The 25854-nt window shown below is 40.1% G+C and overlaps 4 protein-coding genes across 4 annotated transcripts; all 4 read left to right on the plus strand.

Moving 5' to 3' along the window:
- The first annotated feature begins 347 nt into the window (after window positions 1–347).
- Window positions 348–4748, plus strand: LOC141403075 (uncharacterized). The gene has a single exon (XM_073985240.1). The coding sequence runs from the start codon at window positions 348–350 to the stop codon at window positions 4746–4748; it is 4401 nt and encodes a 1466-aa protein (XP_073841341.1).
- Window positions 4749–6774: 2026 nt separating this feature from the next.
- On the plus strand, window positions 6775–11175 carry LOC141403076 (uncharacterized). Its single transcript, XM_073985241.1, has one exon. It carries the CDS (start codon window positions 6775–6777, stop codon window positions 11173–11175), a length of 4401 nt encoding a protein of 1466 aa, XP_073841342.1.
- Window positions 11176–11466: 291 nt separating this feature from the next.
- Window positions 11467–18013, plus strand: LOC141403968 (uncharacterized). Its single transcript, XM_073987100.1, has 2 exons — window positions 11467–11563; window positions 11622–18013. Exon 2 carries the CDS (start codon window positions 12281–12283, stop codon window positions 17513–17515), a length of 5235 nt encoding a protein of 1744 aa, XP_073843201.1. The 5' UTR covers window positions 11467–11563; window positions 11622–12280; the 3' UTR covers window positions 17516–18013.
- A 1872-nt stretch (window positions 18014–19885) lies between these two features.
- LOC141401571 (uncharacterized) lies at window positions 19886–20827 on the plus strand. The gene has a single exon (XM_073981882.1). The coding sequence runs from the start codon at window positions 19974–19976 to the stop codon at window positions 20769–20771; it is 798 nt and encodes a 265-aa protein (XP_073837983.1). The 5' UTR covers window positions 19886–19973; the 3' UTR covers window positions 20772–20827.
- The last annotated feature ends 5027 nt before the right edge of the window (window positions 20828–25854 follow it).

The following is a 25854-nucleotide window of genomic DNA, read 5'->3' on the forward strand; positions in this document are numbered from 1 at the left end:
ACTGGCCAATGTTCTCAACAGCGTTTGAACATTCAACGGCAGCGTACCAGTACAATAATTTTGAGAATTGTGTGAGATTGCAGAAAGCATTAAAGGGTGATGCTAGGGAGTGTGTGAAGTCGTTGCTCATACATCCGGACAATGTGAACACGGTGATGGAGCAACTGAAATTCCAATATGGCCGACCTGAATTGTTAATACGAGGGCAGTTGAAGCAGGTGAGGGAAATTCCGTCCATTAGTGAAAATGCTGTGTAGAAGTTGGTGCCATTTGCAATTAAAGTACAAAATCTTGCCGCCTTTTTGGAAACAGCAAATGGTCATCAACATTTATCAAACCCTACACTAATGGATGAGTTGATTCAAAAGTTGCCCATGAGTAAGAGGTTGGAATGGGCTCAGTACTCGTCGAATTTGGAATCGTGGCCTACAGTTTTGGATTTTAACAATTGGTTGAAAAGTGTTGCCAATTTGATTCGAAGTGTCCAGCTTACAACAACAAGTCGTCCAACAGGTGAAACAAAGAAAAAAGTAGTTCTATATGCATCTGATGAGCAAGATAAAGAAGAAGAGTGCCGAATATGCCGAGGACAACACAATTTGTTTGATTGTAAGAAATTCCATTCCATGTCAGTGCCGAATAGATGGAATGAAGTGAAGAAGTTAAGGTTATGTTTTTCTTGTCTTGGTAGTGGACATTCTACTAGAAATTGCCGCCGTAGAAAAGAATGTCATGTAAATGGTTGCCAAAGAAAACATAACGAATTGCTGCATGACAAATCAAAAGATGTTGGTGAAAATAATTCAAATAGTGTTGTTGCCCGGAATGATCAAGATGCCGAACCAGTGTTGAGTTGTGTTTCCAGTATTTGTGAGAAATCAAACTTGTTGTTCCTAGTGCTGCCTGTGAAACTTTATGGTCCGAACTGTGTTGTTGAAACATTTGCCTTGTTGGATGAAGGTTCTTCGGTGACAATGATAGACAGTTCCTTGGTGAGGCAACTTGGACTTAGTGGCCGTCAAAGCAAGTTGAATTTAAGCTGGTATGGTGGTAAGTCGTCTCAAGAAAGTGCAATGGTGGTTGATCTTCATGTGAGTGGCACATCTAAGAAGAGGAAGTATGCTTTGAAAAATGTGTATGGTGTTCCAAATTTGAAATTGCCCACTCAAAGTTTCAACATGAAGTCAAATAAGCATTATGAGCTGCCAGTGAAGCCATACAGCAACGTGACGCCTAAGATGCTCATCGGCCTTGATCATTGTCATTTGGGGTTGCCAGATGAAGTTGTGCCATTAGAAGAAGGTGGACCTTATGCAGCAAATACACCCCTAGGATGGGTAGTTTTTGGTCAGGTGTGTGGAAGACAGCCTACATCCCACACATGTTTGCTGACAGCTCAGCCAGAGCAAAATTTATATGATTTGGTTTCAAGTTACTTCGAAACAGAAAATTTTGGTGTGAAGGCCATGCCGACAATAGAGGGTAAGGATGATGTTCGTGCTAGACAGTTGCTCAAGGATTCTACGATAAAGGTTGCCGGAAGATTTCAATCCAGACTACTATGGCGTGATGAAAATGTAGTCCTGCCGGATAGCTATTCCATGGCCTTTAATCGACTTGTTGGAATTGAGCGGAAAATGAAGAAGAATCCTGAGTTTGGTGCCGACTACAAAAGAATCATTCAGGATTATGTCAATAAAGGGTATGTACGAAAGTTAACATCATCCGAAATATCTATTTGTAGCCCGAGAGCTTGGTATCTGCCACATTTTGGTGTGTTGAATCCTCTGAAGCCTGGGAAACTTCGCCTCGTGTTTGATGCTGCCGCCAAAGTCGAAGGAGTTTCTCTAAATTCGAAATTATTGAAGGGTCCTCAACAATATAGACCACTGCCTGCCGTCTTGTTTAATTTTCGAATGGGGAAAGTTGCTGTTTGTGCAGATATCAAAGAGATGTTTCACCAAATTATTATTGCCGAAGAAGATAGGTGTTCTCAAAGATTTCTTTGGCGTGAAAATGAACATTGTCCCCCAGATGTTTATGAGATGACTGTGATGACGTTTGGAGCCGCTTGCTCGCCTTGTATTGCCCAGTATGTGAAAGAGACCAATGCCCTAGAATTTCGTGATCGTTACCCCAGAGCAGTAAAGGCAATTATCGACAACCATTATGTGGATGATTTCGTCGACAGCTTCGAAACATCAGAGAAAGCCATAGAGATATCGATGCAAGTACGTGAAATACACAAATCAGCTGGTTTCGAGTTGCGCAATTTCACATCGAATTCAAAAGAGGTTGTCGTGGCTCTGGAGGGTAATTTGGGAAGAAATGTGAACTTCTGTGATGATTTAGCCGATGTTCAGTTTTCCACAGAAAAGATTTTGGGCATGTATTGGCATCCTGGTGACGACGCATTTAAGTTTGAGCTGAAATTTCATCGAGTGAGACCAGATATCATCAGTGGAGAAAGGTGCCCGACAAAAAGAGAATTGTTGAGTGTTGTCATGTCGGTATACGACCCCTTGGGCTTATTAAGTCACTTCATGGTAACTGCTAAATTGTTATTGAGAGAAGTCTGGAGATATGATATTCGGTGGGACGAAGATATCCCAAATGAACTGTTTGACATATGGAATAATTGGCGTGATGAGTTGAAGAATGTGGCCCAAGTGAGTGTTCCTAGACACTACTTTGGAATTGGATTGCCTGAAACAGTCGAGTTGCACATTTTCGTCGATGCCAGCGAAGACGCATTTGGTGCCGTGTCGTATTGGAGGTCGATAAAGTCAGATGGTGAGATTGAAGTCTCGTTTATTACCTCAAAAACCAAATGCGCTCCGTTGAAATCAATGACCATTCCCAGACTTGAGCTACAAGCTGCCGTATTGGGAACTCGTTTGCTGTGCACCATCGAGAAGGAACATTCGGTCAAGGTTTCCCAACGAATTTGCTGGAGTGATTCTTCAACTGTCATCAACTGGATAAATTCTGACAACAGAAGATATAAGCCGTTTGTCGCCCATAGAATCACAGAGATTTTGGATTCCACACGTCCTACTGATTGGAAATGGTTGCCCACTAATTTAAATGTTGCCGATGAAACAACAAGAGCGAAAAGAAATATGGATTTCTCTTTTAATTCTCGCTGGTACCAAGGTCCACAATTTTTGCATCAGCCGGATGATGATTGGCCCGAAATGATTTCAACCTCCAATGATGAGCCGCCTGAAGAAGAGCTTCGTTCGAAATTTGTTTTAACGGTCAGTACAAATGTTGTTATTGATTTTAATCGTTTCTCTTCTTTTCTCAGGATAAAACGTACAATGGGTTATGTCCTGAGATTTGTCGAACGATATTTGAAGAAGAAAATTGGAGACGGAGAAACTTGTCTAACAGTCGCCGAATTCAAGGATGCCGAAACTGTTCTTTGCCGCCTATCTCAACGCGAAAGTTTCGCCTTCGAATTAGACATTTTAAAGTCTGGTGGTTCCATTCCGAAAAGCAGCGAGTTGTATAGTCTGTCGCCCTATATTGATGAAAATAATTTGATGCGAGTATATGGACGTATTGATGCCGCCAGTTGTTTGCCTATTGAAACCAGACGTCCCATTATACTTTCGCCAAAGCATCGCCTAGCCGAACTTATTGCTGTCCATGAGCATAAACTTATGAAGCACCAAAATTTTGAAGCCACTATTGCCGCCATAAGAAGACGTTATTGGATTCCTCGACTTCGAAAACTATTAAAAAGCTGTATCTCCAAATGTAATGTCTGCAAGTTACGCAGTGTCTCTCCAACGCCGCCATTTATGGGTTCTCTGCCTAGCGACAGATTAACTCCAAATGTCCGTCCATTTGCCTATACCGGGTTAGATTATTTTGGCCCAATTACCATCACCATTGGTCGACGCCATGAAAAACGATGGGTGGCTCTATTTACATGTTTGACGATAAGAGCCATACATTTGGAGATTGCCTTTGATCTGTCAACCGATGCCTGCATTTTAGCTATACGCAATTTTATAAATCGCAGAGGAACCCCCATAAGAATACGGAGTGACAATGGCAAGAATTTTGTTGGAGCAGACCAAGAAGCCAAGAGATTTGAAGAAGTTTTCGATGTGGTCCGAGTGAAGGATGAGTTGTCTACAAAGGGCATTGACTGGCAGTTCAATTGCCCATATAATCCATCAGAAGGAGGCATTTGGGAACGGATGGTTCAATGTGTCAAAAAGGTATTGCGTGTAACGTTGAAGGAAGTCGCCCCCAGAGAGCACACGTTACATAGTTTTCTCATTGAAGCGGAAAATATAGTCAATTCACGCCCTTTAACCCATCTGCCTGTTGGTCCCGATGAAGAAGAACCATTAACGCCGAATCATTTTTTGTTGGGCCATCCAAATAGGCCAGAAACTCCAGCCGGAACAATTGTCGACAAACCAACTGTGTTGAAGAAACAGTGGCGTATCTCACGACAGCTTCGTGACCACTTTTGGAAAAGGTGGATCGCCGAATATTTGCCTACACTGACGAGAAGATCTAAATGGTGCCAGTACACAAAGCCCGTATCCCCAGGTGACTTGGTATTAATTTGTGATCCTGATGTCTCTCGTCGTGAATGGAGAAGAGGTCGAGTGCAAGAGGTGTACAAAGGCAAAGATGGTGTAGTCCGACAAGCTGATATTGTAACATCGACTGGAGTCTTGAAGCGCCCCGTCTCTAAACTTGCCGTCTTAGATATTGAATAGTGAATCGGGTCGATTCACGGGGGCGGGGATGTCGCTGCCGCTCATATATTTTATTTTTGCTTACATTTTTTGTTTGATCTCATTTTCACACAGCATCATATGGGTGACAGTGTGACGTCACTGACACAGCCATCCATATGTTTGCATGTGTGTGTTTCTATGTTTTGATTTATTTTGTTTTGAGTCGTTCTCTTTTTTGATCATTTGAGCCTTTGTTATGTTTTTGTTTACCGCAGTCCTTTTCTCCTCATATTCTACTGCATTGATTGTCACTCAAACAGGTTTTGTTGGAACAAAACCGTTAGAAATTTGCAATGCAGTAGAATTTTGTGGTTTATTATTGTCGCCCTTTTTTAATAAATTTAGTTCGTGAGGGATAAAGACTGCGGTAAGTTGTGTGGCTCCTTATATTTTTTATTAGTTTTTAATTTATATTTTTTTGTTAGAAATAAACGCTCTTTACGCTACTACCCACATACATATACACATACATATAAATTTATGAAGGTGTTTTTATTTGGTTGGTGGGAATTGGTGGCTCACAGGGAGTTGTTAAATTCGCTATCCCTCCCAGGAGAAACTCAAGTCGCAGCCAGCGACAAACTTTATTTCGCACTCTAGAGCGATAAAGAGGAAAATTTTGGAAAAATTTTATTTCGCAATCTGTTGTGAATATTGGCGAAATTGTTGGACAGTTTTTTGTGGACAAATTTATTGGAGAAATTGCTGTGAATTTACGTTTCATTGCCGTGTTTGGAAATTTGTTTGGCCCATTGTTTGCTGTTTCAAGGAATATTTGCTGTATTCAAGAAACAAGTGGCCAGTATAGAAAATTGTTTTTGGCCTTTGGAATTAAAAAATTTTGCAGTGCTGAAATTTATAATAGTGTGGCCCTTCTGGTATAAAATTTGCTGAAATTTTTGTGGCGCTGAAAATTAAAATTGGAGCCATTTTTTGTGAAATTTGCCGCCATTTTGAAAAATTGTTGTTCGTTTGCAAGATTTGTGTGGAAAATTTGGTGACATTTTACTTTTGGAATTTTGCTGTCATTTATAAACCTGTGCTACCTCTTGATTGGTTTGTGTGTGTGCTGTAAAGATGATGCCGAGATCGGCCGGGGGTAGCCGGGGGGTCAAATATGCCTACCACTGCTGGAGCTTCTAGTACAACAACAACAACAGGTGCTTTCACGCAACCGATTGCAGCAACAACAATGCAAAGTGTTTCTCAAGTTGAAATGGAAAGCTTGAGGAAACAAATTGACGTGTTGCAGATACAATTGCAAAATTCACAGCGTGCATTGAAAGCTGCAAGGACTACCGCTAACGGATCAACGCCAAATTCAACACAAGTGGTTACTGGTAACATTTTGAGTGAGTATGGTGGTGGTTCCTGCAGTGCCCAGTCTGAAGTGGACACAAATCGCCCGAGTGTCACGCCACAATCTTACGTAACCAGTGATCTGCCTACAGTCTCCCGCCATAGTCAGCCGCCGACCCTGCAACCTGCTCCGTCGCTCGTTGCCCAACCGTCGCTGCCAACTTCTCTGCCTGTATCTCAGTCGCCCTTGACGCAGCCGTTTAATGCAGTTCAACAGCCGCCATATTATAACAACTTTTTGATGCCGCCATTGCCAAAAAAGTTGTATGACTTGCCAAATTTTAGTGGTGTCCCTGAAGACTGGCCAATGTTCTCAACAGCGTTTGAACATTCAACGGCAGCGTACCAGTACAATAATTTTGAGAATTGTGTGAGATTGCAGAAAGCATTAAAGGGTGATGCTAGGGAGTGTGTGAAGTCGTTGCTCATACATCCGGACAATGTGAACACGGTGATGGAGCAACTGAAATTCCAATATGGCCGACCTGAATTGTTAATACGAGGGCAGTTGAAGCAGGTGAGGGAAATTCCGTCCATTAGTGAAAATGCTGTGTAGAAGTTGGTGCCATTTGCAATTAAAGTACAAAATCTTGCCGCCTTTTTGGAAACAGCAAATGGTCATCAACATTTATCAAACCCTACACTAATGGATGAGTTGATTCAAAAGTTGCCCATGAGTAAGAGGTTGGAATGGGCTCAGTACTCGTCGAATTTGGAATCGTGGCCTACAGTTTTGGATTTTAACAATTGGTTGAAAAGTGTTGCCAATTTGATTCGAAGTGTCCAGCTTACAACAACAAGTCGTCCAACAGGTGAAACAAAGAAAAAAGTAGTTCTATATGCATCTGATGAGCAAGATAAAGAAGAAGAGTGCCGAATATGCCGAGGACAACACAATTTGTTTGATTGTAAGAAATTCCATTCCATGTCAGTGCCGAATAGATGGAATGAAGTGAAGAAGTTAAGGTTATGTTTTTCTTGTCTTGGTAGTGGACATTCTACTAGAAATTGCCGCCGTAGAAAAGAATGTCATGTAAATGGTTGCCAAAGAAAACATAACGAATTGCTGCATGACAAATCAAAAGATGTTGGTGAAAATAATTCAAATAGTGTTGTTGCCCGGAATGATCAAGATGCCGAACCAGTGTTGAGTTGTGTTTCCAGTATTTGTGAGAAATCAAACTTGTTGTTCCTAGTGCTGCCTGTGAAACTTTATGGTCCGAACTGTGTTGTTGAAACATTTGCCTTGTTGGATGAAGGTTCTTCGGTGACAATGATAGACAGTTCCTTGGTGAGGCAACTTGGACTTAGTGGCCGTCAAAGCAAGTTGAATTTAAGCTGGTATGGTGGTAAGTCGTCTCAAGAAAGTGCAATGGTGGTTGATCTTCATGTGAGTGGCACATCTAAGAAGAGGAAGTATGCTTTGAAAAATGTGTATGGTGTTCCAAATTTGAAATTGCCCACTCAAAGTTTCAACATGAAGTCAAATAAGCATTATGAGCTGCCAGTGAAGCCATACAGCAACGTGACGCCTAAGATGCTCATCGGCCTTGATCATTGTCATTTGGGGTTGCCAGATGAAGTTGTGCCATTAGAAGAAGGTGGACCTTATGCAGCAAATACACCCCTAGGATGGGTAGTTTTTGGTCAGGTGTGTGGAAGACAGCCTACATCCCACACATGTTTGCTGACAGCTCAGCCAGAGCAAAATTTATATGATTTGGTTTCAAGTTACTTCGAAACAGAAAATTTTGGTGTGAAGGCCATGCCGACAATAGAGGGTAAGGATGATGTTCGTGCTAGACAGTTGCTCAAGGATTCTACGATAAAGGTTGCCGGAAGATTTCAATCCAGACTACTATGGCGTGATGAAAATGTAGTCCTGCCGGATAGCTATTCCATGGCCTTTAATCGACTTGTTGGAATTGAGCGGAAAATGAAGAAGAATCCTGAGTTTGGTGCCGACTACAAAAGAATCATTCAGGATTATGTCAATAAAGGGTATGTACGAAAGTTAACATCATCCGAAATATCTATTTGTAGCCCGAGAGCTTGGTATCTGCCACATTTTGGTGTGTTGAATCCTCTGAAGCCTGGGAAACTTCGCCTCGTGTTTGATGCTGCCGCCAAAGTCGAAGGAGTTTCTCTAAATTCGAAATTATTGAAGGGTCCTCAACAATATAGACCACTGCCTGCCGTCTTGTTTAATTTTCGAATGGGGAAAGTTGCTGTTTGTGCAGATATCAAAGAGATGTTTCACCAAATTATTATTGCCGAAGAAGATAGGTGTTCTCAAAGATTTCTTTGGCGTGAAAATGAACATTGTCCCCCAGATGTTTATGAGATGACTGTGATGACGTTTGGAGCCGCTTGCTCGCCTTGTATTGCCCAGTATGTGAAAGAGACCAATGCCCTAGAATTTCGTGATCGTTACCCCAGAGCAGTAAAGGCAATTATCGACAACCATTATGTGGATGATTTCGTCGACAGCTTCGAAACATCAGAGAAAGCCATAGAGATATCGATGCAAGTACGTGAAATACACAAATCAGCTGGTTTCGAGTTGCGCAATTTCACATCGAATTCAAAAGAGGTTGTCGTGGCTCTGGAGGGTAATTTGGGAAGAAATGTGAACTTCTGTGATGATTTAGCCGATGTTCAGTTTTCCACAGAAAAGATTTTGGGCATGTATTGGCATCCTGGTGACGACGCATTTAAGTTTGAGCTGAAATTTCATCGAGTGAGACCAGATATCATCAGTGGAGAAAGGTGCCCGACAAAAAGAGAATTGTTGAGTGTTGTCATGTCGGTATACGACCCCTTGGGCTTATTAAGTCACTTCATGGTAACTGCTAAATTGTTATTGAGAGAAGTCTGGAGATATGATATTCGGTGGGACGAAGATATCCCAAATGAACTGTTTGACATATGGAATAATTGGCGTGATGAGTTGAAGAATGTGGCCCAAGTGAGTGTTCCTAGACACTACTTTGGAATTGGATTGCCTGAAACAGTCGAGTTGCACATTTTCGTCGATGCCAGCGAAGACGCATTTGGTGCCGTGTCGTATTGGAGGTCGATAAAGTCAGATGGTGAGATTGAAGTCTCGTTTATTACCTCAAAAACCAAATGCGCTCCGTTGAAATCAATGACCATTCCCAGACTTGAGCTACAAGCTGCCGTATTGGGAACTCGTTTGCTGTGCACCATCGAGAAGGAACATTCGGTCAAGGTTTCCCAACGAATTTGCTGGAGTGATTCTTCAACTGTCATCAACTGGATAAATTCTGACAACAGAAGATATAAGCCGTTTGTCGCCCATAGAATCACAGAGATTTTGGATTCCACACGTCCTACTGATTGGAAATGGTTGCCCACTAATTTAAATGTTGCCGATGAAACAACAAGAGCGAAAAGAAATATGGATTTCTCTTTTAATTCTCGCTGGTACCAAGGTCCACAATTTTTGCATCAGCCGGATGATGATTGGCCCGAAATGATTTCAACCTCCAATGATGAGCCGCCTGAAGAAGAGCTTCGTTCGAAATTTGTTTTAACGGTCAGTACAAATGTTGTTATTGATTTTAATCGTTTCTCTTCTTTTCTCAGGATAAAACGTACAATGGGTTATGTCCTGAGATTTGTCGAACGATATTTGAAGAAGAAAATTGGAGACGGAGAAACTTGTCTAACAGTCGCCGAATTCAAGGATGCCGAAACTGTTCTTTGCCGCCTATCTCAACGCGAAAGTTTCGCCTTCGAATTAGACATTTTAAAGTCTGGTGGTTCCATTCCGAAAAGCAGCGAGTTGTATAGTCTGTCGCCCTATATTGATGAAAATAATTTGATGCGAGTATATGGACGTATTGATGCCGCCAGTTGTTTGCCTATTGAAACCAGACGTCCCATTATACTTTCGCCAAAGCATCGCCTAGCCGAACTTATTGCTGTCCATGAGCATAAACTTATGAAGCACCAAAATTTTGAAGCCACTATTGCCGCCATAAGAAGACGTTATTGGATTCCTCGACTTCGAAAACTATTAAAAAGCTGTATCTCCAAATGTAATGTCTGCAAGTTACGCAGTGTCTCTCCAACGCCGCCATTTATGGGTTCTCTGCCTAGCGACAGATTAACTCCAAATGTCCGTCCATTTGCCTATACCGGGTTAGATTATTTTGGCCCAATTACCATCACCATTGGTCGACGTCATGAAAAACGATGGGTGGCTCTATTTACATGTTTGACGATAAGAGCCATACATTTGGAGATTGCCTTTGATCTGTCAACCGATGCCTGCATTTTAGCTATACGCAATTTTATAAATCGCAGAGGAACCCCCATAAGAATACGGAGTGACAATGGCAAGAATTTTGTTGGAGCAGACCAAGAAGCCAAGAGATTTGAAGAAGTTTTCGATGTGGTCCGAGTGAAGGATGAGTTGTCTACAAAGGGCATTGACTGGCAGTTCAATTGCCCATATAATCCATCAGAAGGAGGCATTTGGGAACGGATGGTTCAATGTGTCAAAAAGGTATTGCGTGTAACGTTGAAGGAAGTCGCCCCCAGAGAGCACACGTTACATAGTTTTCTCATTGAAGCGGAAAATATAGTCAATTCACGCCCTTTAACCCATCTGCCTGTTGGTCCCGATGAAGAAGAACCATTAACGCCGAATCATTTTTTGTTGGGCCATCCAAATAGGCCAGAAACTCCAGCCGGAACAATTGTCGACAAACCAACTGTGTTGAAGAAACAGTGGCGTATCTCACGACAGCTTCGTGACCACTTTTGGAAAAGGTGGATCGCCGAATATTTGCCTACACTGACGAGAAGATCTAAATGGTGCCAGTACACAAAGCCCGTATCCCCAGGTGACTTGGTATTAATTTGTGATCCTGATGTCTCTCGTCGTGAATGGAGAAGAGGTCGAGTGCAAGAGGTGTACAAAGGCAAAGATGGTGTAGTCCGACAAGCTGATATTGTAACATCGACTGGAGTCTTGAAGCGCCCCGTCTCTAAACTTGCCGTCTTAGATATTGAATAGTGAATCGGGTCGATTCACGGGGGCGGGGATGTCGCTGCCGCTCATATATTTTATTTTTGCTTACATTTTTTGTTTGATCTCATTTTCACACAGCATCATATGGGTGACAGTGTGACGTCACTGACACAGCCATCCATATGTTTGCATGTGTGTGTTTCTATGTTTTGATTTATTTTGTTTTGAGTCGTTCTCTTTTTTGATCATTTGAGCCTTTGTTATGTTTTTGTTTACCGCAGTCCTTTTCTCCTCATATTCTACTGCATTGATTGTCACTCAAACAGGTTTTGTTGGAACAAAACCGTTAGAAATTTGCAATGCAGTAGAATTTTGTGGTTTATTATTGTCGCCCTTTTTTAATAAATTTAGTTCGTGAGGGATAAAGACTGCGGTAAGTTGTGTGGCTCCTTATATTTTTTATTAGTTTTTAATTTATATTTTTTTGTTAGAAATAAACGCTCTTTACGCTACTACCCACATACATATACACATACATATAAATTTATGAAGGTGTTTTTATTTGGTTGGTGGGAATTGGTGGCTCACAGGGAGTTGTTAAATTCGCTATCCCTCCCAGGAGAAACTCAAGTCGCAGCCAGCGACAAACTTTATTTCGCACTCTAGAGCGATAAAGAGGAAAATTTTGGAAAAATTTTATTTCGCAATCTGTTGTGAATATTGGCGAAATTGTTGGACAGTTTTTTGTGGACAAATTTATTGGAGAAATTGCTGTGAATTTACGTTTCATTGCCGTGTTTGGAAATTTGTTTGGCCCATTGTTTGCTGTTTCAAGGAATATTTGCTGTATTCAAGAAACAAGTGGAATTAAAAAATTTTGCAGTGCTGAAATTTATAATAGTGTGGCCCTTCTGGTATAAAATTTGCTGAAATTTTTGTGGTGCTGAAAATTAAAATTGGAGCCATTTTTTGTGAAATTTGCCGCCATTTTGAAAAATTGTTGTTCGTTTGCAAGATTTGTGTGGAAAATTTGGTGACATTTTACTTTTGGAATTTTGCTGTCATTTATAAACCTGTGCTACCTCTTGATTGGTTTGTGTGTGTGCTGTAAAGATGATGCCGAGATCGCCACCAAATACAACAAAAACAAATGCGAGTTGTGTTCCAGTTGGTGCCTCCACTTCAGCCGGGGGGTCAAATATGCCTACCACTGCTGGAGCTTCTAGTACAACAACAACAACAGGTGCTTTCACGCAACCGATTGCAGCAACAACAATGCAAAGTGTTTCTCAGCTTGAGGAAACAAATTGACGTGTTGCAGATACAATTGCAAAATTCACAGCGTGCATTGAAAGCTGCAAGGACTACCGCTAACGGATCAACGCCAAATTCAACACAAGTGGTTACTGGTAACATTTTGAGTGAGTATGGTGGTGGTTCCTGCAGTGCCCAGTCTGAAGTGGACACAAATCGCCCGAGTGTCACGCCACAATCTTACGTAACCAGTGATCTGCCTACAGTCTCCCGCCATAGTCAGCCGCCGACCCTGCAACCTGCTCCGTCGCTCGTTGCCCAACCGTCGCTGCCAACTTCTCTGCCTGTATCTCAGTCGCCCTTGACGCAGCCGTTTAATGCAGTTCAACAGCCGCCATATTATAACAACTTTTTGATGCCGCCATTGCCAAAAAAGTTGTATGACTTGCCAAATTTTAGTGGTGTCCCTGAAGACTGGCCAATGTTCTCAACAGCGTTTGAACATTCAACGGCAGCGTACCAGTACAATAATTTTGAGAATTGTGTGAGATTGCAGAAAGCATTAAAGGGTGATGCTAGGGAGTGTGTGAAGTCGTTGCTCATACATCCGGACAATGTGAACACGGTGATGGAGCAACTGAAATTCCAATATGGCCGACCTGAATTGTTAATACGAGGGCAGTTGAAGCAGGTGAGGGAAATTCCGTCCATTAGTGAAAATGCTGTGGAGAAGTTGGTGCCATTTGCAATTAAAGTACAAAATCTTGCCGCCTTTTTGGAAACAGCAGATGGTCATCAACATTTATCAAACCCTACACTAATGGATGAGTTGATTCAAAAGTTGCCCATGAGTAAGAGGTTGGAATGGGCTCAGTACTCGTCGAATTTGGAATCGTGGCCTACAGTTTTGGATTTTAACAATTGGTTGAAAAGTGTTGCCAATTTGATTCGAAGTGTCCAGCTTACAACAACAAGTCGTCCAACAGGTGAAACAAAGAAAAAAGTAGTTCTATATGCATCTGATGAGCAAGATAAAGAAGAAGAGTGCCGAATATGCCGAGGACAACACAATTTGTTTGATTGTAAGAAATTCCATTCCATGTCAGTGCCGAATAGATGGAATGAAGTGAAGAAGTTAAGGTTATGTTTTTCTTGTCTTGGTAGTGGACATTCTAATAGAAATTGCCGCCGTAGAAAAGAATGTCATGTAAATGGTTGCCAAAGAAAACATAACGAATTGCTGCATGACAAATCAAAAGATGTTGGTGAAAATAATTCAAATAGTGTTGTTGCCCGGAATGATCAAGATGCCGAACCAGTGTTGAGTTGTGTTTCCAGTATTTGTGAGAAATCAAACTTGTTGTTCCGAGTGCTGCCTGTGAAACTTGGACTTAGTGGCCGTCAAAGCAAGTTGAATTTAAGCTGGTATGGTGGTAAGTCGTCTCAAGAAAGTGCAATGGTGGTTGATCTTCATGTGAGTGGCACATCTAAGAAGAGGAAGTATGCTTTGAAAAATGTGTATGGTGTTCCAAATTTGAAATTGCCCACTCAAAGTTTCAACATGAAGTCAAATAAGCATTATGAGCTGCCAGTGAAGCCATACAGCAACGTGACGCCTAAGATGCTCATCGGCCTTGATCATTGTCATTTGGGGTTGCCAGATGAAGTTGTGCCATTAGAAGAAGGTGGACCTTATGCAGCAAATACACCCCTAGGATGGGTAGTTTTTGGTCAGGTGTGTGGAAGACAGCCTACATCCCACACATGTTTGCTGACAGCTCAGCCAGAGCAAAATTTATATGATTTGGTTTCAAGTTACTTCGAAACAGAAAATTTTGGTGTGAAGGCCATGCCGACAATAGAGGGTAAGGATGATGTTCGTGCTAGACAGTTGCTCAAGGATTCTACGATAAAGGTTGCCGGAAGATTTCAATCCAGACTACTATGGCGTGATGAAAATGTAGTCCTGCCGGATAGCTATTCCATGGCCTTTAATCGACTTGTTGGAATTGAGCGGAAAATGAAGAAGAATCCTGAGTTTGGTGCCGACTACAAAAGAATCATTCAGGATTATGTCAATAAAGGGTATGTACGAAAGTTAACATCATCCGAAATATCTATTTGTAGCCCGAGAGCTTGGTATCTGCCACATTTTGGTGTGTTGAATCCTCTGAAGCCTGGGAAACTTCGCCTCGTGTTTGATGCTGCCGCCAAAGTCGAAGGAGTTTCTCTAAATTCGAAATTATTGAAGGGTCCTCAACAATATAGACCACTGCCTGCCGTCTTGTTTAATTTTCGAATGGGGAAAGTTGCTGTTTGTGCAGATATCAAAGAGATGTTTCACCAAATTATTATTGCCGAAGAAGATAGGTGTTCTCAAAGATTTCTTTGGCGTGAAAATGAACATTGTCCCCCAGATGTTTATGAGATGACTGTGATGACGTTTGGAGCCGCTTGCTCGCCTTGTATTGCCCAGTATGTGAAAGAGACCAATGCCCTAGAATTTCGTGATCGTTACCCCAGAGCAGTAAAGGCAATTATCGACAACCATTATGTGGATGATTTCGTCGACAGCTTCGAAACATCAGAGAAAGCCATAGAGATATCGATGCAAGTACGTGAAATACACAAATCAGCTGGTTTCGAGTTGCGCAATTTCACATCGAATTCAAAAGAGGTTGTCGTGGCTCTGGAGGGTAATTTGGGAAGAAATGTGAACTTCTGTGATGATTTAGCCGATGTTCAGTTTTCCACAGAAAAGATTTTGGGCATGTATTGGCATCCTGGTGACGACGCATTTAAGTTTGAGCTGAAATTTCATCGAGTGAGACCAGATATCATCAGTGGAGAAAGGTGCCCGACAAAAAGAGAATTGTTGAGTGTTGTCATGTCGGTATACGACCCCTTGGGCTTATTAAGTCACTTCATGGTAACTGCTAAATTGTTATTGAGAGAAGTCTGGAGATATGATATTCGGTGGGACGAAGATATCCCAAATGAACTGTTTGACATATGGAATAATTGGCGTGATGAGTTGAAGAATGTGGCCCAAGTGAGTGTTCCTAGACACTACTTTGGAATTGGATTGCCTGAAACAGTCGAGTTGCACATTTTCGTCGATGCCAGCGAAGACGCATTTGGTGCCGTGTCGTATTGGAGGTCGATAAAGTCAGATGGTGAGATTGAAGTCTCGTTTATTACCTCAAAAACCAAATGCGCTCCGTTGAAATCAATGACCATTCCCAGACTTGAGCTACAAGCTGCCGTATTGGGAACTCGTTTGCTGTGCACCATCGAGAAGGAACATTCGGTCAAGGTTTCCCAACGAATTTGCTGGAGTGATTCTTCAACTGTCATCAACTGGATAAATTCTGACAACAGAAGATATAAGCCGTTTGTCGCCCATAGAATCACAGAGATTTTGGATTCCACACGTCCTACTGATTGGAAATGGTTGCCCACTAATTTAAATGTTGCCGATGAAACAACAAGAGCGAAAAGAAATATGGATTTCTCTTTTAATTCTCGCTGGTACCAAGGTCCACAATTTTTGCATCAGCCGGATGATGATTGGCCCGAAATGATTTCAACCTCCAATGATGAGCCGCCTGAAGAAGAGCTTCGTTCGAAATTTGTTTTAACGGTCAGTACAAATGTTGTTATTGATTTTAATCGTTTCTCTTCTTTTCTCAGGATAAAACGTACAATGGGTTATGTCCTGAGATTTGTCGAACGATATTTGAAGAAGAAAATTGGAGACGGAGAAACTTGTCTAACAGTCGCCGAATTCAAGGATGCCGAAACTGTTCTTTGCCGCCTATCTCAACGCGAAAGTTTCGCCTTCGAATTAGACATTTTAAAGTCTGGTGGTTCCATTCCGAAAAGCAGCGAGTTGTATAGTCTGTCGCCCTATATTGATGAAAATAATTTGATGCGAGTATATGGACGTATTGATGCCGCCAGTTGTTTGCCTATTGAAACCAGACGTCCCATTATACTTTCGCCAAAGCATCGCCTAGCCGAACTTATTGCTGTCCATGAGCATAAACTTATGAAGCACCAAAATTTTGAAGCCACTATTGCCGCCATAAGAAGACGTTATTGGATTCCTCGACTTCGAAAACTATTAAAAAGCTGTATCTCCAAATGTAATGTCTGCAAGTTACGCAGTGTCTCTCCAACGCCGCCATTTATGGGTTCTCTGCCTAGCGACAGATTAACTCCAAATGTCCGTCCATTTGCCTATACCGGGTTAGATTATTTTGGCCCAATTACCATCACCATTGGTCGACGTCATGAAAAACGATGGGTGGCTCTATTTACATGTTTGACGATAAGAGCCATACATTTGGAGATTGCCTTTGATCTGTCAACCGATGCCTGCATTTTAGCTATACGCAATTTTATAAATCGCAGAGGAACCCCCATAAGAATACGGAGTGACAATGGCAAGAATTTTGTTGGAGCAGACCAAGAAGCCAAGAGATTTGAAGAAGTTTTCGATGTGGTCCGAGTGAAGGATGAGTTGTCTACAAAGGGCATTGACTGGCAGTTCAATTGCCCATATAATCCATCAGAAGGAGGCATTTGGGAACGGATGGTTCAATGTGTCAAAAAGGTATTGCGTGTAACCTTGAAGGAAGTCGCCCCCAGAGAGCACACGTTACATAGTTTTCTCATTGAAGCGGAAAATATAGTCAATTCACGCCCTTTAACCCATCTGCCTGTTGGTCCCGATGAAGAAGAACCATTAACGCCGAATCATTTTTTGTTGGGCCATCCAAATAGGCCAGAAACTCCAGCCGGAACAATTGTCGACAAACCAACTGTGTTGAAGAAACAGTGGCGTATCTCACGACAGCTTCGTGAACACTTTTGGAAAAGGTGGATCGCCGAATATTTGCCTACACTGACGAGAAGATCTAAATGGTGCCAGTACACAAAGCCCGTATCCCCAGGTGACTTGGTATTAATTTGTGATCCTGATGTCTCTCGTCGTGAATGGAGAAGAGGTCGAGTGCAAGAGGTGTACAAAGGCAAAGATGGTGTAGTCCGACAAGCTGATATTGTAACATCGACTGGAGTCTTGAAGCGCCCCGTCTCTAAACTTGCCGTCTTAGATATTGAATAGTGAATCGGGTCGATTCACGGGGGCGGGGATGTCGCTGCCGCTCATATATTTTATTTTTGCTTACATTTTTTGTTTGATCTCATTTTCACACAGCATCATATGGGTGACAGTGTGACGTCACTGACACAGCCATCCATATGTTTGCATGTGTGTGTTTCTATGTTTTGATTTATTTTGTTTTGAGTCGTTCTCTTTTTTGATCATTTGAGCCTTTGTTATGTTTTTGTTTACCGCAGTCCTTTTCTCCTCATATTCTACTGCATTGATTGTCACTCAAACAGGTTTTGTTGGAACAAAACCGTTAGAAATTTGCAATGCAGTAGAATTTTGTGGTTTATTATTGTCGCCCTTTTTTAATAAATTTAGTTCGTGAGGGATAAAGACTGCGGTAAGTTGTGTGGCTCCTTATATTTTTTATTAGTTTTTAATTTATATTTTTTTGTTAGAAATAAACGCTCTTTACGCTACTACCCACATACATATACACATACATATAAATTTATGAAGGTGTTTTTATTTGGTTGGTGGGAATTGGTGGCTCACAGGGAGTTGTTAAATTCGCTATCCCTCCCAGGAGAAACTCAAGTCGCAGCCAGCGACAAGACTATACACTTATACGACGATATATTATCCATTATCCCAATTTTTTGACATATATTGTATGAAAACAACAATTTAAATCGTTTGGATTTGCTAAATCCAGCATAGTCTTAATGTATTATTACCAACATTATTATTAACAAAAAATCGAGCGAGGGACTTTTATTAATTTTTTTGACGAAATCGACATTTTCCGTTTCGCTTAAGGAAAGGAAATTGATCCCACAAAATATAATCTTATCCGTTTATTTGCTTTCGAACTACGGTGGGAATCGCAAACAGCTTTAGTAAAAACAATGTTTCGTAGGCTGGCATTTGTCAGAAAAATATGCAATATTTAGAATTCTTTTATAAAAAATCTTGAATAATGATTTTTGGTGCTTAATAAGTGTCTATAACCCCTTAACAATAGCAAAAAAACTGTGCCACTTTTTGTGCTACTTTTTCAAAAAACTTGTGCCATTTTTTCCAGAAATGATACTTTTTGTGATACTTTTTCAAAATTTTCAGCGGTCACGCTGATCACAATGCTCCTTAATACTATGTTTACATTTACTATATCCACTCGATTTCATCTGTCAACTCCTTTGTGTATACGTCAAATGAAAACTCATCTGAAATCGATTCGATTTCATTTGACGTTTGAGCAATGGAATTGACAGTTGAAATCGAGTGGATTTTGTAAATGTAAACATAGTATAACACTAGTAATAACAGACTGTTTAATAAGACTTTTATATTTACATTTTCATTAAAATTTGTTAAGGCCTCGTCACATAAGAGGATTTCTGGCCTAATTCATTAATGCTCTGTTCCAGAACTAAAAATTTTTTAAAATTTTTACCACTTTTACACATTTTGCGTTCCCGTATACAAAATTTATATGAAAATCGTTTACGTCTTTTACAACTTTTACGACCTTTACCACTTTACAAAGTACGGGAACAGGCCATAAGTTGCATGTTCTTCCGGCTTTAAGTCAAAAGTCAAAGCATACGAAAATCGTGTTTCAGCACACATTCAGCCGCGTAGAGTTGTCGCATCTCTACGAGGCTGAATGTGTGCTGAAACACGATTTTCGTATGCTTTGACTTTTGACTTAAAGCCGGAAGAACATGCAACTTAATGAATTAAGCCAGAAATCCTCTTATGTGACGAGGCCTTTATACTTTAGAGGATTTTCAAAATGTATTTATGTTTTACCTGAGAAATTGTTTAGAGCGATCAATATTTTCTTTGACATCGAATTTTCAATAACAACAATGTTGTTTTTGTAAATTTGTTAGTTGTTGTAATTCACGCATTTACCTTATATAAATTTGCCTTGGTTTCAATCACTACAAAAAACAACTTAAAGGCCCCCACTCATATATCAGTCTGTGCCGTCAGTCCGATGAACCCTTTGTGTATGTGTGACTGACAAGTGTGTAGCACGAACCATCAGTCAAGTCTAAAAATCTTGAATTTCTCCTCCACAAATGAATGATTTCTATGTTTTTTGTGTTCCTACACGAACATTATTTTCTGTTTTTCAAAATTGTTTATTGACAATTTGAAAATAAAAACAATTCACCCAGACTGATGGGGGTTCATTTTGAAATCAAAACTATTTTGATTTTCATCAGTCTTGAAAAAGTCTCACATACATTCTCAAAATTTCAAAATTTACACATACTACCATAAATGCTGGCAGTCAGACTGACTAATGAGTGGGGGCCTTTAAAGATTTGTCGGTTTTTTATTAATTTGTTGACAACACTTTTATAACAGCTGTTTTTTGTAAACAAAAACAAAGTGAAAGAATTTCGCAACGATTTCAGATGCATATGGAATTTTTTTGTAACTCAAAAAATTTGCAATGTCCAGCACAGTTTCCGTAAATAAAATCTTAAAAACAACCGACGACGCAACAGGAGATAGCAAAGCATATTTTTATGTACAAACAAAATGGCTGGAGGATCAAATCATGATAATATTACAAGATTCCCAAACGAATCATTGCTATTCGGGTTCATTGAGCATAAACCAAATGAAGGAGTCAGCAGAAGAACTAGATATTGCTTATAATGACTACTACGAAGAATGTCGTTTGGCCTTAACAACGTACATTTCATTACCCGGATGTTCCTATAAATTAGATGAAGATGACAATGCATTCAAGGTTTGGAAAGCTGAACCGAACTCGATACCCATGTTGTTTTTGGAAATACCACTGAAAACAATACGAAATCATTATGATATTTTGGATACAGCAGTTGAAGAACTCCACGGCCAAAGGAAGGCACTAAGTGAAAGGGTAGAAAAAGCACATAAAATTGATGAGCATTCACGAGAGCTGCTAGACGATTATCGCTTATGTGTTGAGGAGAAAAACAAACTGGAAAGAAGACTTTTGAGAAAAGTAGCCGTATTGTTGAATACGAAAAAACAAAGAATTGAAGAGCTGGAAGAAAAACTAAGTAAATATGAAAATGTGGACAAAAGCAGACATGGCGAGATAGATGATAACATGGACGAAGATGATGCTGATAGTCGAGGCAGTCGACCAGAGAGCTCGAAAAAACGTAGAAAGCAAATGATCGAAAGTGAGACGGAAGATGAAGAAGAATTCAATGCTAACACCGAACCATTAACTATTCCAGAAGTGGCTTTATAGTTTTTTTTTTTTTTAATAAAATTAGTTGTAACAAAATCTTATGATTATCTATTTATGAATCTCTTATGTCGAAATCCCAACATTATTGATAAAAAAAATTGGGAACAAATATCCTTTAGTGGGATTCGGTCGAAAAATATACTTAAACAAAACTCTCTAATTAGTAGGCGGCTTTATCCTATAAATGGATTTTAAGCTTTGGGCATAAGTTGAATATAGGGACTGGATTTGGATCGATGATAAAAAAATTTCGATTTAAAGGAAAATAAACTTATCGTCAAAACCAAGGGAATTTTTGAACCTTCGGAGCCTATATCTCGGGAAGTATGGACTTCCTGCCCATGATATATACATTGGTTTGATCAGCACTTCAAGCCCTACCTGTGATAAACATTTCAGATCAATCCGAATCCAGTCCAAACATTCATCATTCGATTCATTCGGTAATCTCTGCTGAAATTTGAAGGACAATAACTCGGAAAGTATACATTTCCGGGACAAATTTATGTAGAAAGAGAAGGGACTTAGTACCATGCGTACGAAGTGTGGTATTAGTCGATTTGGATATCTAGCTCGATTATTAATCCATTTAACAGTTTGTTGAATGACTGGTAAGACATTTAGTGCTCCTTTCACCGTTCATAAGTATGAATGCTGATTTTTGGACACCATCTCGGCAGTTGAACTCAATGTGCGCCAGAGTCATTCACTGCCAATCGATGTCAGAACCCAGCAAAATTTTATGGAAGTGGTTCCATGAGATGCCATGATTTCACTGGATCTTTTGCATTGGTTCAAATGAAGTCGTGAAAGATCCGATCTTTTCATTAGCATTTAAACCCATGCAAAGGAAGTCGTGAAAGATCCGATCTTTTCATCAGCATTTGAACCATTTTTACAGATCACTACAAAAAAAAAAATAGTCGATTTGTACATCCCTACATGTAGCGGCGGTGTTTAGACTGCAACAGCTTAGAGCTGGCAAACCATCGATATTACCAACATTAGATATTTTCGATATAATAGTTTAAAATATCGATTACTATCGATATTATCGGTAAGCTGTCAACACCATTAATTTGGGGATGAAAATGGCGGAAATGTCAATGCTTTTCTTGACATTTTGCACATGTAGTTCACAGATATGCAACGGAGAATAAAAATTGCTTTTATCTTATAAAAATATTAAAAAAAATACATTTTACCTTTCCGAAAAATATGTACGTGTGACTACGGGCTTATTTTCTCACGCACACAAAACCGAAAACCAGCGAAATTTCTATTTATTTTAATGAGTTTTGGGTTGGGGGTTTTTGTTCCGATAATATCGATAGGCAAAACTATCTATCGATATTTAATTTTTAAAAAACAATCGATTTTATCGATAGTGCCATCGATTTTTTGCCAGCTGTTGAACAGCTGGGACGGCCGGAAGTCAAGTTTCTCACTTAAATTTACAACCTGCCGCTTGCCAAACACATTGTTCCCGAAGTCTGGAAAATAGTCCAGCTACTGAAGCCCGAAAAGGATGCCAGCAAAGTTGAATCTTACAGGCCGATTTTGTCGCCCGTAGCAAGGACCCTTGTGGCTTTAGTTCTTCCACCATCAGAAATAACTTTCCAGTTGCCGATCAATAGCATAGGATCCATAAGCAGCACAACAACTGCGCTGAAGGCCATTCCATATTAGCCGAAGACTCACTCAGAGCAAGGTGTGCGATAGAACAGTGATAGTGACACTTGATTTAGCAAAGCCCTTTGATATTGTCAAGCACCCTCGTTGTTTGATGTCATCGAGCAGACTACGCACTGTCCAAGTTTGAAACGTTGGATAATAAATTTTAAGTGTGGATGACAGTAGTACGTAGAATTTAGGATCAAGAAGTCCAAGACCCGTAGAGTGAAGAAAACCTCTTCTGAATTCCAAACGCTGCAGACGGCATTGAGAACGTAACGTATGCGAATGATTGTACTATCTTGGCGTCAGGTGCCTTCCCTGACGACATTTGTGAAAGACTGAGCTCCTTTTTGTCTGATCTTACCATTTTTTCCACGCGAGGAATATGCAAGTACCAGCCAATAAATCTACGGCTTCTCATTTCACTACCTGGGCGGCCGAGTTGGGAACAATAGAGTTGAATGTTATGGTCGATGATAGCAGAATTCAGACCACAGGCCCAGGCAGCCAGGGGGTCTTCATAATCTAGAAAGAGAAGTCTAACGTTACAAGAGAGAACCTCGATCAACAAGCCTTTCAACCAGGTTTAAGTAGCATTCACACTCGCAGATGCAGTAAACAGTTATCGTGTGAATGCGGTCCTTGGAGAACATCCACCATCTATCGCAGCTGAGAAGCGCCAGCTGTCAGGACAAACCAGAGTAGTTTTCAATACAGCATTTTCCGAACAAGACGTGAAAATTACATGCCAAAGGGTTGGTGAAAATGACATGCCAAAGAATAGTGAAAATGTTATTCTTGGGAATTGGTTAAGATGGCAAGCCAAAGGATTGGTATAGATCAGAGATCATCAACAAGTCACTTGCCTTCGGAAGCCACTTGAGCGCACACAAGTTTTTTGAGTCGTTTACTTTTTAATACAATTGTTTTCTTGCACTCCGTATTTTTTCCACCACCACAAAAAACACTTACGACGCATTAAGACCGTTGCTTGTGCGTAATAAGTAAAACAAGTGTCCATCGTATTTTGCACTGTTACAAAACTCGCAATCGTAGATAGTTTTCCAAGTCACTCATCAAGTGGAAGCACACATACAACATTACAAAAAATAAACAATTCTATTTGTTGTTGTTTCGTTTGTGTGTGCTTTTCTTTATTTGCTTGGAATCCCAGCAAAATTTGACGGAAGGGGTTCTTTGCGATGACGTGATTTCATGTCATCTTTTGCATTGGTTCAAAGGAAGTCGTGAAAGATCCGATCTTTTCATTAGGATTTGAACCAATGCAAAGGAAGTCGTGAAAGATCCGATCTTTTCATCAGCATTTGTACCCATTCCATCGATCCAATAGAGATGATGTTTGTGTTTTTATTTAAACACCTGTTTATTTTCATTTTGGTATGTTCCAGTACTGCAACACAATCTATTAATTTTTACTATTTTTTCGGAAAACATAAAGGAAAAATTGTTATCGTAGTAAAAATAAGTAGATTCTTGCAGTTTCTGGAACAGACCAAAGTTGTTAGAACTGTCGTCGTGATGTTGTCTTACATTTCCTGCATATCAAACAACTAAAATTTCTAAACAATTGGTATTATATGAAGTCCCAACCATCGAGCTAAAAATAGAATCGGACTGCACACATTGCTATTTTAAAAGATCCCTTGTCTGTTCTAAATCTGACATAGAATGAAATCAATCAAATCTCGCTTCTTGGAATTTGAAAAAAAAGTCCGAAACGAAAAGGAACAAGAATCTGAAAATAAAGAAGAAACTACTTTTGGAAAGAAACAATTAAAAATAAATTAATTAAGCATAAATGGTATTTTCCATAAAAAGTCTCTCCTCCCCGTTCGTTACATTTTGTTTTTAGAGATCCCTAAAGCAAGCCGGGTTGTAGATCCCTACATATTTCCGTCACTAAACAAAAGAGTATAAATTACTAAAATGTTATAAAATAACAAAATTAATAAAATAAAAGTAATTTACGAAATAAAAATACTTAAAGGAGTGCATTTGGAGTCCATGTTGAAATCTGAACTGGTGATGGGAAGATAATTGAAAAAACCTTTTGTAAGATGAAAGAATATCAGTTGCGGAGAACGGAGGAAGTAACCTTTGGCGTTGCAGCGGTGGTGATTACATTGCAATTTTGGATGTAAACTTTTGAAAAACTAAACTGATAAATTAATTGTAGCTATTTCATGAATTCGTTTGAATTAATAAAGAGTTTTGTTTTTCATGAAAACCATATTTCAATACAGCATTTCCATTTTCCAAACAAGACATGAAAATTTCATGCTAAGGGGTTGATGAAAATGACATGCCAAAGCATTGGTGAAAATGACATGTCAAATCATTAGTGGAAATGACATGCCAAAGCATTGGTGGAAATGACATGTCAACGCATTGGTTAAAATGACATGCTTAGGATCCAGAAAAGAACGTCATCTTTTAGGGTCCACGCTCATATAAAATTCATCGATGAAGATGCTAAAAAGATGACATGCTAGATCACTTGCACCCATGATTGAATGTCATCTTTGGCATCGAACATTTTGCTGGGATGTTATGTGTGCTTCTGCATGTTCTTTTAACGTTTGAAAATCTGTGTTAGAAAATGATCTCTCGAAGCACGAGACAATCGGTTCAATTACAAGGGTTGCAAACAATACTTGATGTGCGATGAGCAAAAAAGTAAAACAGAAGATGTTATTGGGTATTTAAAACTACTTGGCAAAGCATACGAAAGTGTCAAAAAATATCCATTTATAAATAACTTATTTTTTGAGTGGCTAGCCACACTCGTACATATTTTGAGAATGGCAAGCAACACCTGCACTTATTTTTTAGAGTAGCAAGCCGCACATATGCTTGTTTTTTAGCATGTGGCTTATGAGTGTCAAAAACAGCTACTTACGCAGTTCTCTGGTATAGATGCCATTCCAAAGAATTGTTGAAGATGCCATTCCATCGAGTTAGTAAAGATGACATGCTTAGGATCTGAAAATGAATTGCATCTTTTGGGGGTCACGCTCTTGTAAAATGAATGAGTGAAGATGCTGAAAAAATGACATTCCATTTCACTTGCACCCATTCTTGAATAGCATCTTTGGCATCGAACATTTTGCTGGGAAGTTATGACTGGCAACCAACGATCCTTTTAGACCTGCGTTCTTAATCGATAATTTCTACCAGAAGTTCATCCGTGCAGACTTGAATGCTTCACGTGTCGTTTCACTAGACGGTTGTGGGTGCTTTGACCTTAGCTACCTTTCCAGGCTGAGTTCTTTTAACTGTACCGAGAGGCGACCTTCGTGTATGATTGCCCGACTGACGTGCAGATTCAACCACTTGACTTTTTCCAGCTCCGACTTTCCCAGAGGTTGCAGCCCCAAAACACGTC

Source organism: Musca autumnalis, unplaced genomic scaffold, assembly GCF_047663935.1.
Source record: "Musca autumnalis isolate F117 unplaced genomic scaffold, ASM4766393v1 scaffold_4, whole genome shotgun sequence".
Lineage (NCBI taxonomy): Eukaryota > Metazoa > Arthropoda > Insecta > Diptera > Muscidae > Musca > Musca autumnalis.